The 19,188-nt window shown below is 44.0% G+C and overlaps 1 protein-coding gene across 4 annotated transcripts in view; it reads right to left on the reverse strand.

The window, feature by feature from the left end:
- CDC27 (cell division cycle 27) overlaps window positions 1-16,139 on the reverse strand; it is a 30,294-nt gene extending 14,155 nt beyond the window's left edge. For 2 of the 4 annotated variants that reach the window (XM_069877279.1, XM_069877281.1), the window contains exons 1-8: window positions 15,940-16,139; window positions 10,191-10,266; window positions 8,034-8,181; window positions 5,837-5,962; window positions 4,849-4,946; window positions 4,125-4,279; window positions 3,802-4,016; window positions 3,046-3,160 (exon numbers count right to left, since the gene is read on the reverse strand). In XM_069877279.1, coding sequence (XP_069733380.1) covers window positions 3,046-3,160; window positions 3,802-4,016; window positions 4,125-4,279; window positions 4,849-4,946; window positions 5,837-5,962; window positions 8,034-8,181; window positions 10,191-10,266; window positions 15,940-15,966 — 960 coding nt within the window. In that variant the 5' untranslated portion in view covers window positions 15,967-16,139. The remainder of the gene's footprint in view (window positions 1-3,045; window positions 3,161-3,801; window positions 4,017-4,124; window positions 4,280-4,848; window positions 4,947-5,836; window positions 5,963-8,033; window positions 8,182-10,190; window positions 10,267-15,939) is intronic. The other 2 variants (XM_069877283.1, XM_069877280.1) reach the window with 2 other exon arrangements.
- Window positions 16,140-19,188: the final 3,049 nt, after the last annotated feature.

The raw sequence follows: 19,188 nt of genomic DNA on the forward strand, positions 1-19,188 counted from the left end.
AGCAAGTTACTGCAAGCCAGTTGAGCAATTCTTTGTGTGTGCATGGACCTTTCTTGTACATTTTATTTGTCACAGGTTACAAGCACATAACATGACTCAGCACCAAAACATTGCTCTGTATTTTCAGAGAGCTAAAACGTGCACTTTGGTGCCTACCCCGGCACAGCTGAGGCATGAGAAATTAAAAGCTGTTGCTAACTTGACTGTTGTGAATCTGAGACCTAAGGAACAAGTTAAAATAAAGTCATTGCTTGATACTCAGACTTTTTATAGAGGAGTCAAAATAGGTCTTCCCCTCCCTGCCTTTAAAAAAGGTTAAACCCTATCTTCTTGCTCACTCTGGGGACACTAGCATTCAGCTCTGGGATGACTGTATGGAAGAGATGTTCTTTGTGGCACCAGAAATCAGCAAGCGGGATCAGTGATAGCACAAGCAACACCGGTTTATGCATTACCTGACTTCTAACGTTCTGTCCTTACCTTCTCAGTTTCTCTGTTATCAGAGGACAGTTTAGGCAGCCAGCAAGTCTGCTTGCCCACTCAGATAGGAAGTGTTTGGATCCATCCTAATGTTTCATTCACTTACGTAAGCGTTTCCTAGGAAACTGCCTCTGTTACAGCCACACTAAACCTTTTCTAAGTTGGTAATTTGAAGAGCAGAACTAAAACCAGCCAAGCAATTATTTGCGTTGGACAAAGCGTGTATCAGAATTCTAAGCTGTTTATTACAACGCACTAAATATTTGTGTCTAGGAAGTAGCACGAGTGCATCTGGGGAGAAAGCATATGCACAAATGAGCAGAATTTACACGTTGGTGCTGTGGTGCCACACCTAACAAAGCAGCAGAGAAGCAGTAACTATGACTTGATTCCCCAAAGCTTTTCATCTGTCACGTAGTACACATAGGAGATGAAATGCAGGCGAACATCACACTGAAGAGCTGCTATTTCCATTTTTCAAACTCACTACAATTTACCTTCCTGCACAAGTGCAGTCCACCCTAAGCCAGCGTTTCCAACTGTACTGTGGAAAACTGGTTGGTCCTGAGCAACTACAGGATGGGAACTGGATCAGCCACAGGAAGCTTACTTGTAGCAAACTGCTGTGGCACAGTCCAGCTCCAACAGAACAGAGGCAAAAAAAAAAAAAAAAGCAGGACTAAGAACATATAAAAATTGTTGCATAATAAGAGGTGTCAAGACAGAACACCACAATGGCTTGTGCAAGGACATTCTAGGGTTCCCAGTCACAGGCTTTGGATGACCATCCAAAGGAGAACACAAGTTATCGGCCTACAGGCTTTCATTCTTTTAAGTATTGGGCAGGGAGAGAAGACAAGCACAGCTTTTAACTGCTTCCATGTTTCACTTGCAGTAATGGCACTGCAAGCTGAGCACAAACCAATTTGTCCAAGGAATCAAACAATCATAGAATCACCAGGCTGGAAAAGACCGACCAGATCATCAAGTCCAACCATTCCCATCAATCACTAACCCATGTCCCTCAGCACCTCGTCCACCCGTCCCTTAAACCCCTCCAGGGAAGGGGACTCAACCACCTCCCTGGGCAGCCTCTGACAGTGCCCAGTGAAAATTTTTTCCTTATGCCCAGCCTAAACCTCCCCTGGTGGAGCTTGAGGCCATTCCCTCTCATCCTGTCCCCTGTCCCTTGGGAGAAGAGCCCAGCTCCCTCCTCTCCACAACCTCCTTTCAGGGAGTTGTAGAGAGCAATGAGGTCTCCCCTCAGCCTCCTCTTAATGAAATTCTACTTTTTGATGAATTCAACACTATTACTCGCACTGAGTATTTTTACTTTAAAGTGCTGGCCACCTATGAAACACTAGCATCCCTCACGCAACTTCTAGATCTACTAAAAATACAGTAAAAAAAAAAATACTCTTTTTTTTGTTTTTTAGAAAGGAACAAATGGTTCAACTGTCACCGACAATCCACCTCTCATTTATTACTATGGCAACTATGGCAGTTTAAGTCTTATAGAGTAAAAAAAGACAATTTTTAGTTTTCCCTACACATGACTTATATGAGTAAAACTGCATCCTTCTACCAGTCAGCCCTCCACTGACCACCAGCAGTCTTTTGATTACTCTGGTCTCTAAACTAGAATTGAAGAACTGCTTGCAAGAAAGCAGCGGTTTTAGGTCACTTGAAGCTTCCAGAATTTATTGCACACTGAATAGTTAAGAGCCCTTCGTTGTTTAGAGTCACCAGTGTTTGCACACTCCTCCGATGGCAGATGGGCAGAAGATACAGCACCTTCTGCAGGTGCAACACGGGAAGCAGCTTGCACAGTCCTGTGCATTTTGGGTGGGGGGAAAAGGTCTTGTTTTAATTAGAAACAACAGACTATCGCTTATCATTATGGAAGCTGAGAAAACAAAAATCTGGTTTGCTAGCCAAAGCAACTGGCACAATAAGCAGAAAATATTTGCAATATTTTGGTCATCTTTACTTGAGATATGGTGGGTTTTTTTTTTCTTGCTGCCTCATTTGCTTTGCTGAAAAGATTTTCAAAACAAAAATATACTACTGAGGCTTTAGAAACAGCCATTTCAGTGTAAGAAACTATACTACAAGGAATTCTATTTTAACTAATGCTTCAGAAAAGTCTGAAATTTTCTTTCAGGGAAACACCTCATCAGCTGCAGTCAAATTAAACTGCTCCCCTCATCCCCAGCCTCACTAATCTATAAATTCACATGAGCTGGTGAAAGATATTTTATTTTGCTGCATTAATTAAGTGCTGTTTGGTTTTTTTTAAACCCACTTTGTAGACAAACTAGATACAAACTTTAGTTCTCATTTATTTAACCCAAACCATTTCCATAACTAAAGCAGGCTGCTATCAGTTGCACACTCAAGCTGTTTCTCAAAACAAATTTTATAAAGAGTGGATAAGTTGGGTTCCCCTCATTCTCGGACAAATCAAATCAAACAATGATTTTACTTGCATTACGGATTCTTCTTTAAATTACACTGCAATGTCAAATTCATAGAACAGCAATCACATTCTAGAATGCAAGATACCTTCTTTGAAGGTGCTCCTGTGGATGGCATATCAATTACAGACGAAGAGTTTGTGTAGTTTTGTAAATATGATCCATCTCCAGGGCTTGGGGCTTCTAGTGGCAAAATTCCAAAGCTGAGAACAAAATGAAAAGGAACAGTCAAAGCCTGAATATCAGGCCATGAGAGCTGGCCTGATTCTGTGGTTAAAACAGAGACCCAGATGAACAACTTTATTTCAGAACTACTTCAGGGATTTATATTAACCCTCTAATATCTTACTAGCCAAATCTATAAAATACGCTTTAATAGAAAATATTTTCATTCCTGAAATTGAAAAATACCTAACTTCCTTCACCTACCCACCTAATGACAAATAGACACAGATAATCTAAATAGTAATGGCTTGAAATATAACATTGTTAAAATAAGAGGGCATATAGGACAGCATATATTTACACACTCTTTAGAAGAGAGCTGTTCTTCAAGGAATGCCCTTAAGAGTTTATTTCAGAGCAGAAATGTTCATTTAAAGACTTTTCAGTGTGAACACTGCAATACACAACACATTGAATCAAGAGATCCTATATTCTAACAAAAAATACCAACTGCTTGTTTAAAAAAACAGGACAGATGAACACTAAGACCAAGAGCAGTAACTGAAGTTTAGTTTTTGGTTCTGCAGCACTATCAACATGTCTGTTCCAATACCCTAATTCAAATTGCAACCATCAACAGCACAGCTGCAGACAGAAACTGTCTTTATTAAGGACTGACCTTGGAGTTAACGGGCTCAAAGCTGCAGGTCCTCCCAGTAAACTCCGCCCAGTTTTTGGTTTATTTTGAGCCTGTTTAGACAATATGGCAGTTCCTGACCCAAGAGGGACAGCATCTGGTGAAATTACAGTCGAGTCAATGTAAGACATCGAAGAATCCGTGTTTAAGGAGGAATACTTCGAATTGGAGGATTCTAGGTTGATTCTGTTCAACTCCTGAAAAATGGAAGGCAGCTGTCAGATACCCACGCAGTGCAGCTACTAATCAGCATTAAGTTGAGCCATTAAGATCGCTTTAATTACGACGATTTTAGCAAAACTCACAATTGTGTCTTGTGGTGTTTCCATAAGGACAGTCTCAGGCTGCCGATGAGATATGTTGTGATTAGACACCAATGTTGTGCAAGTGTTTGGCAGGCAGCTGCTGAAGTTCTGTAAAGACGTTAATTTAAATGTTTGGTCAGGGTCTGGTTTTTCACCTGGAGGATTGGAAAGAGATTTAAATAGTTATTCCTGGTTCTATACGCTGGAACATTCAGGCTGAAACAAAGAGGACAGGGGACAAAGTATTTTAGAAAGGGTGTGTTCTTATTTCATTGTTTTAAAACCCCTCATGCTAAATCAAAAGCATTCTTCCACTACAAAACCCTGGACAATCACCTTGATTAAAAAATAGAATATATAAATATATATTTATATATTATAATATATATAATATATAAATAGAAAATAACTTTTTAAAGTTATTTTCAGAAGCATAGTTTCTAAAGGACTATTAACTGTAGGCTGAAAAACATACGGTATTGTTAAATCCAAATGCATGTAAGAAGTGAAAATGGAAGAAAATAAGACAAAAGCTCTAAACACTAGCAAAGTATTTGAAATGCATTATCACTCACGAAACCATTCTCAAAGAATTCTGCTGGCACTGTCCTTACAAGTTCTGGACAAGGAGTAAAATAAACCTTGCCACATGGCAAATCAAAAAGCTTCACATAACCAGAAACGTAGAAAAACACCTTCCTTAGTAAAAAAGTTCTGCACTTACCTATTTCACATAGGGATTCAAAGGGAGACCAGAGGAAAGGATTTAAACTAAGGCTCTTTTGGTAACATTCTGATCCTTTGGCAAGCCGGTCTGTTTTGCTGCAAAAAGAATGTAACGGTTTATAGGGAAACTTAAGAATGGCACTTTTGTTCAAGATAACTTTTCAGAAGAGGAGTTGAAAAACAAAAACACACTGAGAGCCACAGCAACATTCCTCATTTTCCAAGCTACAGAATAATATGGAGTTCTTCTGAAGTTACTTGACATACTTAGATACAATCTCCCCAAAAAGTTACTTAAGTACTAGTATAGCTTTTTCGCAAACAGTAACCTGATTGCCAGCCTTTCAGCCATTTAAAATATCTGAGGATAATATTTCTGCTTATGAACTAGGATACATTGAGCATCTGGTTGCAATGATAAGCTTCTTCTAAAAAGTTTTTTTTTGAGAACAGGCATACTGGGGAAAAATCTAAAACCCTCACTATTCCCATTCAATTTGTTCACATTTATTGAAGACTTTCTCGTATATAAGCAAAGGCAAAATAGGTAAACTTGTAAAGTTATTCTGACTGGCAGTCCTCAAAACTTTAATTTGAGGGTAACATCTGTATTTCTGTAAAACAGATACAGAAAAATCCAAACGGCAACACCAAGAAACAGGCCTGGAGAGTTTCTCTTCGGAGGGATTACAAAACAAGCCCAATGGTATGGAAAAAATAACACGCAGACACTTGGACTGCATGCTTAACTTGGAAAAGAGGCTTGTGTTTTCAGTTAGTCAGAAGCTCTGGGTGAAAGATAAACCATTTTTGCATTTTCAAGTTAGATGGTTTCCACAATTATTTACCTGCACCTACCATACTTGGAAATCATGCAACACAGGGACAAGCATACCCTGTGGTGACTGCAAGGGCATTTGACTAAAATTGGGCTCAGTCAAATAAAAATACCTCAAGTTTTATTAGGCGTAAAAAAGTAACATTACCAGTAGACATGTCCCAGTAAGGAAAGCGTAAAGCATGCAGAGTCACCAAACTCCATAACAATGTCATCATGGCTTTTCTGCTTATTCAACACTCCACCAGATAAGATCTGCTCTCCTTCTGCAAGCCTTTTTAAAAAACAAGAGGTTTAAAGGGGTTACAAGGCTCACACAGTATTGGTAGTCCAGTCCTGCTGCAAACAAAAACAGAAATCCACTATCAGTGCCCACAAGTTTCAAACTACATACAAACTAGTTCCTGCAGATGAATTTTAACTAAATGATGGATTCCTCTAGCAACATGGAGGTACGCAGCACTCCGAAGCCAAACTTTTCTACTGAGGGGAAGAGAAAGAAAACAAATCCCAAATCCCACACCACTCCAAAACTACAGACACTAAATACAACATAACTTTTCCATAAGTGCCTAATCTTAGGTAGAATACGAAATGGAGGACCAGAAAGTCTTCTAGACACTTGTTTTTGAAGGCATTTTACCTAGTAATAAGTTAAGACAGTGCTTAGCTTGGCTTTGTTTCTCCATCACGAAACACAATCTGTAAGGCTCTGCGCACTCAGTTACAATTCAATATTGGGATATGGCACAGAGTTGGGATTTGAATGCCTTGCTTTCTCACGAGAGGCTCAAAAGGAGAGCAAAGGCTCAGTCTGCATCTACTACACCTGCAGCAACCAGTACCACCCACATGGAATGGGCCATTCACTACTAGGCAAGAAAATGCCTCGATACAGCTTCTGGGGATGGGAGGCATTCTTCTGGCATTTGAGACTGACGCTGGCATAAACAAATCATCTCTCTTGCCTCCACTTGAAATTACAGTTGTACGTAGATGATTCTAGCAGCACAGACCATTCCCACAAGAAAATGAGGTACATCTGTATAAATAAGCTCATGTAACTAACAGCAGCAGCGACAGTTAAATCTAACAAATTCGAAAGAGTATGCTGAAGAAATCCCACCTATCAAACTGAAATTGGTTCAGAAACTGATGTATCATATGCACACACCAGACATTGTAAAAGCAAAGGAGGGAACAATCAGCTTCAAATTTATTCCAGTGGGCCCTTTCTGAGTAGAGCACTGACATGACTTCCCTTTGAAGGGAAGATCCAACGAAACTTGTATCCTAATAGCTCTGAAAGTGTTAAAAGCATCAAAAGAAACAAGTCAAGACATCCTCACTCTTTAAACATGTCAAAGGACTTGCCTACTAAAGAGAGTAAAGACTACAGAGCATCCCCTGCTGCTTCTGGAGAGTCCTGAACTTTGGTTACATTGTGAGCAGGATCACAAATCCTGCAAAATAATCACACCATACTACGTAAAACTCCAAATATCACATTGCCTGTTCTGAGGAAATAGAACTTTTTTTTTTTGGTCATTGGAGGAAGGCCACTTAAAACAAAAAAAAAAAAGCCACAACACATAACCACAAGTTGTTTTGACATTTAAGGTTCTGTCAGCCAGAAACTGATTCCTACATTTAAGAACGGCTTACGTAGAAGTGAAATGCCCTCACCAAAACCTCTTAGGGCATTAGGGCCTACAGCTTAAGCAATTTCATTATATATTATATATAAAGGTATGATAATATAATACATATAAAATAATATAATCTATATAATTTCATTATATACTCTCACTGTTAGACTCCAGAAAACCCGTGGGATACTTTGACGCTACTATGTTCCTGTCAAGGTTAATACTGATGTTGAATACAACATTCTTGGATGTGGATTCAAGGTAGCTTTGCGATAGGTTTTGAAAAACAGATTTCCATCTACATCTTTTCTCTCAGCAACCCACTAGCAATAATCAAGTAAGACAAGGAAGCTCACTGTTTGAGGGAAGCAGCCTATCCATTAAAATCATACTGCTAACATTTAATGAAATAAGCAAAGTATCAGAGAAACAAAACAAGCACTTCCCAGAATGGGAATTTGAGTTCTCAGCAATCCTTTCCTCCCCTACACAGCTTTGACAACTTTTAAAGGTTTCTACAATACGCGTTAATGTTCGTTAGGTCCATATCCAAAAGCAAAATGAACTGAACTTACATAAACATTAGAGCCAAAGGACCAATGAATTACTAGTTTATGCAATAAGAAAGCGTTCAAAGAAACCCAACCAAAAACATCACATTTGTAACCTTCGACCGAACGAGAACCATTTACTTACTTGCTGAGGTCAACACAACATTTTGCAAGCAGGTATTTACACTGTGGGGTGGTACAGCTGTGGCCCTTTAGGAGCCTGTATGCTTTATAGGCCTTTCCTGAGCGGTAGTAACACGTCGCCAGTAAGAACAGCGCTTCTTCTGAATGTACTAAAAAACACAGATATAAAAAAACATCAGTTGGTTGTTCACCGTTTTGATACAAGGAATTCACAGACAGGGAATAAGAGCCAGCTAGGAACAAGACACAAGAAAAGCAGTTTTGGTATTACAGACATCCATGACTGAATCAAGTGCATTTCTTTATTCACGAGCACTAACTTCCATAAGCTGAATCTTCAAATGCCTTAGTGGAGCAGATTTTCTGATTTTCATGACTATTACAGTCACCTTTACCCCAACATAAGTCTTGTCCTTTCTACTGCCTACACTCATGATTTTACTGGGAATGCGGCTTAGCGTGACCATTCAGATGCTTTATTTTATGTTGTGAAGTAGCAATAGAGACACGCTCTTCTACAGATCCTCTTCCCAAGCCAAGTCCTCACAAGTTTCTAAATTCTGAATGAATTAGTCAGGCTTCAGGAAAAAACATCACTATCTAAAGAGAAAACAAGAGTAATCCAGATAGAAACATTTCTCTATGGCAGAAACGGGAAGCATTTGGATATCATCACTCCTTCCACAGCAGAGATGAAATATGTACCACACCGAGAACGTTCTGTTCAAAGAGCTAACCCCTGAAGTAAGTTTAAAGACCTCACTGTAAGGTTATCAGCTGAATCTTTAAATGCCAGGGAACACACTTTTGCGAGGCAATGGTGAGCGCTACCATGCTGTGGTATTAATTCAAGCATTAAGCTACGATGGTGTGAAATATTTGTATGATTTAATTTTGCTGGGTTTTAAGCAAAAAGAGGGATGTACCCAGATATGCTCACAGATTACGTACAGTCTTACTTTGTCTTTATATTTACCCAAGCATTACACTCGGATCACCCTTACGCAATGATGTATTTTTAAAATCAAGGAAAGCCGCCTATAAAAGACAGGCAACTTAAATCTCCAAACAACAAAGGAACCCACATTAATTTACACTTTTCAGAACACACTACCATGCAAATGGAATTCAGCATTAAAAGAAACAATTCTGATGTCTGTTCAGCTGCCTACATGGAACTCTTCAGAAAAATCAGTATGAGTATTGTACAAAAGAACTCCTTGGGTTTCCTGCTCAATCCTTCACTACACTGAAAACTGACTATTTTACATTTGTGCCATCACCCAGAGCAGAGAGTGACAATGGAAATTCACATTGTAATTCATATTATAAACTCAAGTTGCTTAGCATGAGAAATTACATTACATGTTGGCATAAGAAGTGGGTTGTTTTTTTTCCACATTCACGATTAGGAGACAACACCGTTCAAAGCAGAGAAGGAAAGCTGAACACTAGTATTGAAAGAGAAGTAGAGAAGAACAAAAACCTTATCTGAGGTCATGGAGAAAAGATTAAGGAATACGATGGACTAGAACACGAGAAGAAAGTGGCCTTTGAAGGACTCAGGGAAAGTCTAGACAAGGGTTACCGCTGCCTGCAGTATCAGAGCCAGCCTGCATCTAACAGCATTACAAGGAAGCAACAATTTAACAAGAATTCAATAGAAGATACCTATTCAACGTGTTCCGATTCTCACTGTCTCAGTTTCACTACATTATCATCATCAGAAGATTATCTTTTTCAGCTAACACACCAGACAACATATCTGAATGGCACTAATAGCAAAGACAGCTTTCAATATCAACACAATTTGAAGAACTTGTGTACTGCATCTATCCCCAAGCACCCTTGCAAGACACGCAACGCTTAATCTTATTAAAAAAAAAATCTCGCATGATGCCACACAACAGATCACTAAGCATTGTAAACACACAACTCTGAGTTTAATTTTTTGTTTAAGGAGGTTTTACTGTAAAACAACATTGTTGCATAATTTGCTATTCCAACCTAATTAGGAGGTGTTCTGCTTTCCCCAAGCAGAAAGTTCAACTTCATTACCACAACAACAGGAATAAAACAAAGCAGGGCCAGAGGCTCAAAAATTCCAAAATTAAAATTGAAAAAAACCCCGTAAACTTTATATTTGCAAAGTACATACCTTCCGCATATAATCGTTCTGCAAGGAACACTGCATCGCGGTAAGCATAGTGGTTAAGTGCTTGCCATATAGCAGCCTGCAAGACAAGAAAGTATTCTAAATTTAGAGAGAAGCTTTAAAAATGCAAAACTCATTAGCTCTTACTGTCAAAAGGCAAAGGTTTTATTGTTTTACTAGAGTTATAAGAGAAATAGAGAAGGATAAGCATGCGGGCCAAGTTTTAGTTGTTTCAACTATGAGTAGGGAGACTCAAAAACCCAAACAACTTAGTGCTAAAGTCACGAACCACTCTTAAGAATGTTGCTCGCTGGTTACCATACACAGCCACCTGTAAACCCCAGCCCACATACGTTGAAAGAACAGTAAGTACTTCCAATCCTTAACAAATATTATTAGCCTAATGCAAAACTGCACATGAGTTACTGTGCACTATCACCAATCAACGGCACATTAAATAGAGATAAGAACACGGCTCCCAAATGTTACCACCGTATTCCATTTAGCTCTTAGCTGTGCTCAAGGAGGGGCAGAGGAAGAGGAAAAGCTGGGGTGTCCAGTCTGTTTTAGTGGTGCTATCTAAACTATCTTCAGATATTGAAAAACAAAACCCAACAGGACTAGAAACCACATCAGAGTCTGATGGTGTCGATATAAGACTGTTGTTAAGTATGTTTGGTAGACAGCATTTTCATTGAAGAGACATTGGTGATTTTTTAGAAGCAAAGATGAAGTTGATCCACTGCTTTTTGTTGTGATGTTTTGTTTGGGTCTTTGCTCACAAGCCAGCTCCTTTCTGCCACTGATTAGGCTGGCGAGGTATCACACAAGAACGAACGCAATACAAAAGAGATGCATAAACTGACACCCACAGAGATACTTGAAGGCAACCTAATTCTCCATTTTGCTCGTATACCCATACGTGGTCCAAGATCTGCTACCTAGGGCTGTTATCTTCCTTTCCATGAACGCCAAACTCCAGCCTGGGGTCAATATTTCAGCAGACTGGAAAGATGGCACCGCTCCAGCAAAAGGTAAATCAAATGCACATTGAGGGGTACAAACCACGTACACCACCACAACTACTCGTGCGCTGCTGTCAACATTAGCTGAGCTAAAAGCAAGAGCTGCCCAGCAGGAGAACACGGCTGGGGTACGCGGCTTTCACAACACACACTACTCGGCCAGTTTTCTTCAGAGCAGGTTAAAAAAACTTGGTTATCTGTAAAAGAGGGGTGGGATAGTAAAAAACAAATTATGTTTTAAGATCTACCCGGTCTTTCCTTTCTAGCTATTCCAAGTGGTGGTGTGGATGCTTATTGGGGTTTGTGTTTGGAGGTTAGCAGGGCTGGCATCAGGGTGACAGTTCCTTCCCATCCAGCAGTTCTGCTCAAGTCCCAGAGCAGTTTCCCATGAGCAGCAAACAGCCATTTTGCAGTAGTTTTGGTATTGCTGATCCAACAAGATCTGAATCTATAAATTCCAAGGTTTTGCAGTCTATTATTTCTCTAATATTCATCAGCAACAGAAGACATACAGAATCAGCTTCTGCTACTGTATCAGATGCTTCAAAATAAAAAGAAATATTCCCGAGCTAAAGAAATGGCACCGTATGATGCTGCTCCCAGTAGGAAAGGAAAGCACCAATGTAATCTTAAAAAAAATTCAGAGTTGCATGTACCATATGCTGCTACTTCCAACACAAACTTGACAAACTCAGGGTGTAAAAATGTGCCTACACAGTCTTCACGACTAGTACACACCAGAGTTTCCAATCACTATGTAGACTATGACACAATCTCTACAGAGATATTATTTCCTTCTATCAGTGGGTCTCAAAAAAATACTTAGTCAACAGGTACCTCTAAGCTCGTGAGAAAAAACCAAATTCTCTTAGTTTGATTGTTATAATACAAACACCTTATTATTTCTCTCAGACTGTATTCCACATGCCAGATAACTTCAGCCGCAGAGCGTGCTTGAAGTGATTACTCCCCTTTTGCCTCGAGAAGCTCCAAGGCCATACATTGTTTTGTGCACACAGACAGTGGTACAAAAAATACGAGGCAGAAGAATGATGTTAAAATCTTCTGGACTAAACCCAAGTTAGAGCAGTCTAAGGTCTCCTTTTTCTCCTGCTCTCAGAAGCAGCTCTTCATTTACCAAGTCACAAGTAGCATCTAGATGCATCTATCCAAGCTGTGCCACCTTCAGGTTAAAAATACTGCCCTTACTGAGACATAATGCAGCACGCTGACAAAACAAAGGGGTGGTGGCAAAATCAATGTTATCTGACTTCTCAAACTGGAGCAACTTGCCAGAAACAATCTTGCCAAAGGCTGAGAGGGGACACAAGGGATTTTTGGCAACATCACATCCACGTTATAAGAGTTACACTACAGACTGGCTGAAATAACAGGCATCATAGAGCAGAGTTCCAGCGAAAGCAAGAAGTCAGTAGGTTGTGTTCTGTTAGGCAGTAACGGTCACTTTGCTATCCGCAAGGTGCAAAGTGGAATCATGCCTTCAACAGATGAATGCCGAAGGCTGGATCCTTGCAGACACTGTCCTAAAAGAGCAGTAGAGAAAAAGGAAGGTGGCAGGGACTCAGCTCTACCTCTGTAGTAATAATTTCCTATGAGAAGAGATGTCTGAACTACCACTGTGTCTCAGACTAATGAAAAAGATTTCTCGTGCAGCTTCTAGGAAGCAAGTTTTGGACAAGAACATCAATCTCTTTATAGAGCAGAAGTTCAGCGTACCTACACAGCATCAGCGGCACTCAACAGTTGCTGAACCACATCAGAAGAGTCATCTGGAGCTAAAAACTTCAGGGACATTTAGCCAATAAGAACTATTTCATTCCAAAAGACTTTGGAACAGGACAAAACACTACAAGCACAACTACAATCAAAATGCAGTATTAGTTTCCTCCCTAGAACAGTTATGAAACTTTACATGGAACCTGTTAACAGAAACCCAAAGAAGTGGCCTGCTGTGATATTTTGATTGCAATGTCTCTTCTCCAGGCTACGAACGTAGACATGAGAGAAGCATGAAGTGTTCCCAAGTTTTATTTAGCTTGCAGACCAGATGAACCTCCAGGTCCTAGCCACTCACTTTAAATCTGGGTTAATTTGTAAGTGCAAAGTGAACAAGGAATTCCAAAGCTACACCACCAGCCACAGCTCTGCAGCAAAGCGTCTTCAGAGGGATGAGCAAGAAAATAAAAGCAGATTCAGGCAGGTTGATCTTCTATCCAGAGAATCCTGTGCATTGTCCAAGCGTCCCTACATATCTAGGCCAAAGAGCTCTTAAAAGACAGGTGTTCTTTTCTGACAGTTTTGTAGCCTTGGGAATTATTTTCAATGATTTACGGCCTATTAATTGCTAAGCAGTTTCTATCATGACTTAAAACTTCTTCAGGGAGGGCAGAGGGGAGGAAAGCTTTCTGTGACAAGCTGGGCTGCATTTACTAGTTATGCAAACTCTGCCTATTAACTGATCGAACACTGGCATTGCAAGTTCTCAGCCAGGACTGTAGCCTTGGAGGTCGAGCACCATTCAAGGGAGTCGCAGCAGATGATCAGCTCGAGCACCTAGATTCCAAGAAACACGCTCCTTTTGTTTCCAAGATGTTTTTCAAAAATATTTGGAAGGCATCCAGTCCGTTTCTCAGCACATGGGACACAAGGCTTTGTTTGAGCTGAAGAGTTTTAAATTGAGCACATCAGGAAGGGCAGTAAAGATCTGCTGTCTACATAAACCTTAGCACGTTCGTTCATCTTGAGGGATTAAAAAGTCAGTAAAAATCTAACCGGAGAATAGGATGCCTTTTGCGACATGAATTTCATAATAATTAAAATCCAATATTCATAAGTCAACATAGGCACACAGATTCCATTATTTATCTGTCATGCTTTGCGTATCCCAACTGTAAAAGCATTCCAGGGAAAGCTATTGCCAAGACTCGCAGACATCTGAAAGGCTGCGACAGAACAGACAGACAAGAAAAATATCTCTGCAATGACAAAAATGAGTAGTGTCAACTTTTCCAATCGTGTTCTTAAAAACAAAACAAAAAAAAAATCAGAAGACAGAGCTAAGTACATGGACACCAGCTAAAACGGGAACTCAGAAATGCATTTGAGTTCATCTAGACATACAATACAACTGGAGACCACTCACTGGAGCCTTCCCTGCCATTCCAAGGCCACAACAAACCCTAAATTCATCAGTTGTGCTGCCAGCAAGGAACAGCAGCACTGCAAACAGCAGCAGAAACTCCGAGTAAGGAATTATTCGGCATTTGAAAGCAGAGAGAATCTAAACAGATATATTCAGCGCAGCAAATCCACATCAAAACATCCAAGCTGGTAAGTGCTTGAGAACGAAAAATGACATTAGAGACATCTTTACCTTGCTGAAAATGGAAATAATTGAGCATATTTTTATCTAGGAACCCTCAGAATAGCAAATATTTTCCACTTGGTTAGTCTAGTTAGCACAGTACTAGAAACACTGAATATTCTTTCCTGCCATTCACTCTGCAATGCACTCTTGCTTCCTTTTCTGTTGTAATCCCCTGTTTTCCTAGAATACCTGACTGCTGCAAAACACCAGTCCAGCTCTACGGGCAGCAACAGTCTAACCACAACCACTGCAGAAGAGAGACCAGGTGGTCAAAAGCACTTCCAGCCCCACATGGACCCTTGTTCTCAGAGTGGATCAACAGAACAGTGGCATGAAGGACACGAAGTCCTGGTCTCCAAGAGCACCATCGCTGTCACCATCTTACAAGGGGCCAAGACAGCAGCGCGCTCTTCCACAGAAGATATTCTTCTTCCTCTCCAACTCCTTCATTAAAAGGGAGAGGAAAGCCAAAAGCACTAACTGTCACTATGTTCGTTACAGAACACAATCCTGTGCTACCAAGGCGCTGTGAGAAGTTCCTAACGCATCAAGAACCACCTGCCATCCTGTTAAGAAGCTAAAAAATAAAATAAAATAAAAAAGAATGGAAACAAGTAAGAAGACTGGTTAATAGAAGATTTCAGAATAGCTGGCGTAACGGGCAGGCAGGAGAGGTGGAAAGAAGAAGAAAAAGTCTTAATTTGGTGAATCGTGTCTTTTGGATGGGAACACGGAGAACAAGAGCAGGATGCTCATCAGGGTTAAGTGCAGGGAGGCTAAAATATAACAGAAAACGGAAATTGGTGTTCGTTTCTCTCCTAGGTCTTCGATCCAACGGCAGGTACCGGCTCCTCGGGAGCAAGGAACGCCCTTCAACCGCCAGACCCAGCACTCTGGGAGCAGCTAAACACCAAAGAGCAGCAAAGGCAGGAGGGTGAGCGACGGAGAAGGTATCAACAGGTCTCCCGGGAGATCCCCGGGGGGAGCGAGAGGGCCTTTTCCGGGGCGGCGGGAGGCCAGTCCCCGCCGCGACAAGGCCGGCAGCCCCGGGCCGGGCCCAGGAGGAGCCGAAAGAGCGAGGGCAGCTCGCCCAGAGGCGCGGGGGGCGGACAGGAGGCACCGCGGAGCGAGGCGGCCCCGCAGCCCCACGGGCTCCCGGCCGGGAGGAGGGCCCCGCGGGCCAGGCCCGCTCCCCCCCCGGCGGAGGACGAGCCCCGGAGCCGGCCGAGCGGAGCGGGGCCCCCGCCCCAGGCAAGGGCCCAGCGGCGGGGAGGGCCCCGGGGAACGGGCGGCGCGGCGGGGAGGGCCGCGGGGCCTGGGCCGCCCGGGGGGCCGGTACCTGGACGGGTTCCTGCAGCACCGTCATCCTGCTCTCCTCGGCCTCCTCCTCCTCCTCCTCGCCGAGCCCGGAGCGGGGCGGCTCTGGCCCCGCCTCAGTGCGTCTCCCGGCGGCGGCGCGACGCGGCGCGGCCCCCGCTCATTTAAACTCCCAACGACCGTTACCGGGGCAGGCGGCGAGGCCGGCGGCGCCGAGTCCACCCGAAGCTGCCGGCGGAAACAGCCGAACCGCCTGCCGGAAATACCCGAAGCCGCAGCGGAAAGAGCCGAACGACGACGGAAAGCGGCTGGGAACCCGCCTCGTCAGCGCGGCGGAAGAGGCTTGGCTGGCGGAGGGGCCCGAGCGCGGCCGGAGGGGCCCGAGCGCGGCCGGAGGGGCAGATCGAGGAACCCTCCGTCCCTCCGAGCGCCCTGGACCAGCTGATGGTGGATGTGGGACACGGGTGGTGGGGATGTGGGGCACAGGGGGGCACGGGGCACATGGGTGACGAGGACGGGGTCCCATGGATGTTGCCCCTCCCCCCTCCCCACAGGTCTTCATGCACTTTGCAAAGGAGCGGAGCGGTGGGGACCCCGGGCAGGATGGAGCCCCCAACCCTGGGATGAGATGGACGCCGTGCCTGGAGGGTGACAGCTACGGGGAGAGCGCTGAGGGGGGTCACTGCAGCCTGGAGGGGCCGCACAGGGGCGGGAGAGCCGGGAGAAGGGCGGGGGGGGGGCGGCTCATTTCGAAGCTCGTCTCGGATCCGCTCGGCTTCTCTGGGCTCTGCTCTTCGCTGCCCTCCCGCCAACGGGATGCAGGATGGGGCTGGGAGAGGGACAGAGCCTCAAAGTCCTCCCCATCCTCCCGAAACCCCCTCGTCTCTGCCCGGGGGGCCTGTGTCCCCTGACAGCCCCGTGAGCCTCGGCTCGGCTCGGCTGCGTTCGGCTCCGCTCGGAGCCTGGCGACCCCTATTAAACTGGGTCCTGGGGAGAGCGCGCCCATTGGCTGAGCGGCGTGTCACTCAAGCTCTGCAGCCAATCAGCGCCGGCGGAGCGTCGCGGTGGGCGGGGCCTCGCATTGACTGCGAGCCTTGCCTCGGGTATGAATGGGGCGGGGGCTCAGTGCTGCCGCGCCGTGGCCGCCAGGCGGTACTGCAGCCGGGGGGGATGCACAACCTTTTCCCTTCTGTCTCCTTTCTTTTTTAGTTTCTCTGTGACACTGTGAGAAACACTCATCCACTGGTAAAATATTACAAAGGACAAAGCCTTTGAAGCAAAGACAATAATATTTTTATTTTACAATTGGATGCCCTTCTAAAAAAGTCATGCCGTCTTACAAAAGTAGTGAGTATATATACTAGTTTTAGACAAAGAACCATATAAATCTATCCAAGGATACCCATATTTTTGGAGCATTCGACCATATCTGGAGACTCCCTTCAGGTTATCATTTGACCTAAACCAATGACATCTTGCTAGACAACTAAACGTCACGATGGGAGACTGTCTGCATGTTCTCTCTCAGAATCACAGAATCACCAGGTTGGAAAAGACCCACTGGATCATCAAGTCCAACCATTCCCATCAATCACTAACCCATGTCCCTCAGCACCTCGTCCACCCGGCCCTTAAACCCCTCCAGGGAAGGGGACTCAACCCCCTCCCTGGGCAGCCTCTGCCAGGGACCAATCACCCTTTCCATGAAAATTTTTTTTCTGATGTCCAACCTGAACCTCCCCTGGTGGAGCTTGAGGCCATTCCCTCTCGTCCTGTCCCCTGTCACTTGGGAGAAGAGCCCAGCTCCCTCCTCTCCACAACCTCCTCTCAGGGAGTTGCAGAGAGCAATGAGGTCTCCCCTCAGCCTCCTCTTCTCCAGGCTAAACTCCCCCAGCTCTCTCAGACGCTCCTCTTGTTCTCCAGCCTCCTCACCAGCTTCGTTGCTCTTCTCTGGCCTCGCTCCAGAGCCTCAACATCCTTCTTGTGGGGAGGGGCCCAGAACTGACCCCAGGATTCGAGGAGCGGTCTCCCCAGTGCCGAGTCTAGAGGGAGAAGAACCTCCCTGGACCTATAAATCTCTCCAAGAATACTCATTATATTTTTGGAGTATTCAACTATGTCTGGAGACTCCCTTCAGGTTATCATTTGACCTAAAATGACTACATCTTGCTTGACAACTAAACATCATGTCTGGAGATTGTCTGCATGTTATCTCTCGATCGATTTATATGACGAGATAATTAAACATACAAACCAGCTGCAGCAAAACTTATCAATTAATGCTCAGAACAGCTTTATTGGACTTGAGTTTTAGCCTCATGACTACGCATAAGACATGGCTGAATGTGATGTTGTAAGAAACACTGTAAAATATACCAGTGAAAATAAAAATATAGAGACTCTCTAGAGCCACCTGGGACCCCTTTAAGGCCTTCTAGGACCCCAAGGAACCCTCTAAAGCCCCTGTGGACCCCTTTAGGGTCTTCTAGAGCCTTTCTAGGACCCCCATGAAACCTCTAGAGCCCCCTGGGGCCCCTTCAGGGTCTTCTCAGACCTTTGTAGACCCTGCAGAACCAGCTAGAGAGCCCTTTAGAGAACCAGCTAAGCCCTTTAGGGCCTTCTTGTACCCTTCTGGGACCCATTAAGGGCCGTCTAGGCCCCCCAGGACCTCTCTAGAGCCCCCTGGGACCCCTTTAGGGCCTTCTAGGACCCTTCTAGCACCCCGAGGAACTCTCTAGAGTTCCCTGGGATACCTTTAGGGCCTTCTAGGACCCTTCTAGCACCCCGAGGAACTCTCTAGAGTTCCCTGGGATACCTTTAGGGTTTCATAGGACCTCGAGGAAGAAGAATTTCTTCCCTATGAGAATCATGAGGCACCGGTGCATGTTACCCAGGGAAATTGTGGCTGCCCCATCCCTGGAGGGGTTCAAGGCCAGGTTGGATGGGCCTTGTGCAGCCTGATCCAGTGGGAGGTGTCCCTGCCCATGGCAGGGGTGGAACTAGATGATTTTTAAGGAACTTTCCAACCCAAAATATTCTTATTCTATGATCCCAGGCTACGTGCTGGCACAGACGGGGCTGTGAGAAGGGAAATGAGGTCTCCAATGGGGCGAGTCCAGAGAAGAGCAATGAAGCTGGGGAAGGGGCTGGAGAACAAGAGGAGCATCTGAGAGAGCTGGGGGTGTTTAGCCTGGAGAAGAGGAGGCTGAGGGGAGACCTCATTGCTCTGTGCAACTCCCTGAAAGGAGGTTGTGGAGAGGAGGGAGCTGGG

Source organism: Phaenicophaeus curvirostris, chromosome 26 (assembly GCF_032191515.1).
Source record: "Phaenicophaeus curvirostris isolate KB17595 chromosome 26, BPBGC_Pcur_1.0, whole genome shotgun sequence".
In the NCBI taxonomy this organism is placed as follows: domain Eukaryota; kingdom Metazoa; phylum Chordata; class Aves; order Cuculiformes; family Cuculidae; genus Phaenicophaeus; species Phaenicophaeus curvirostris.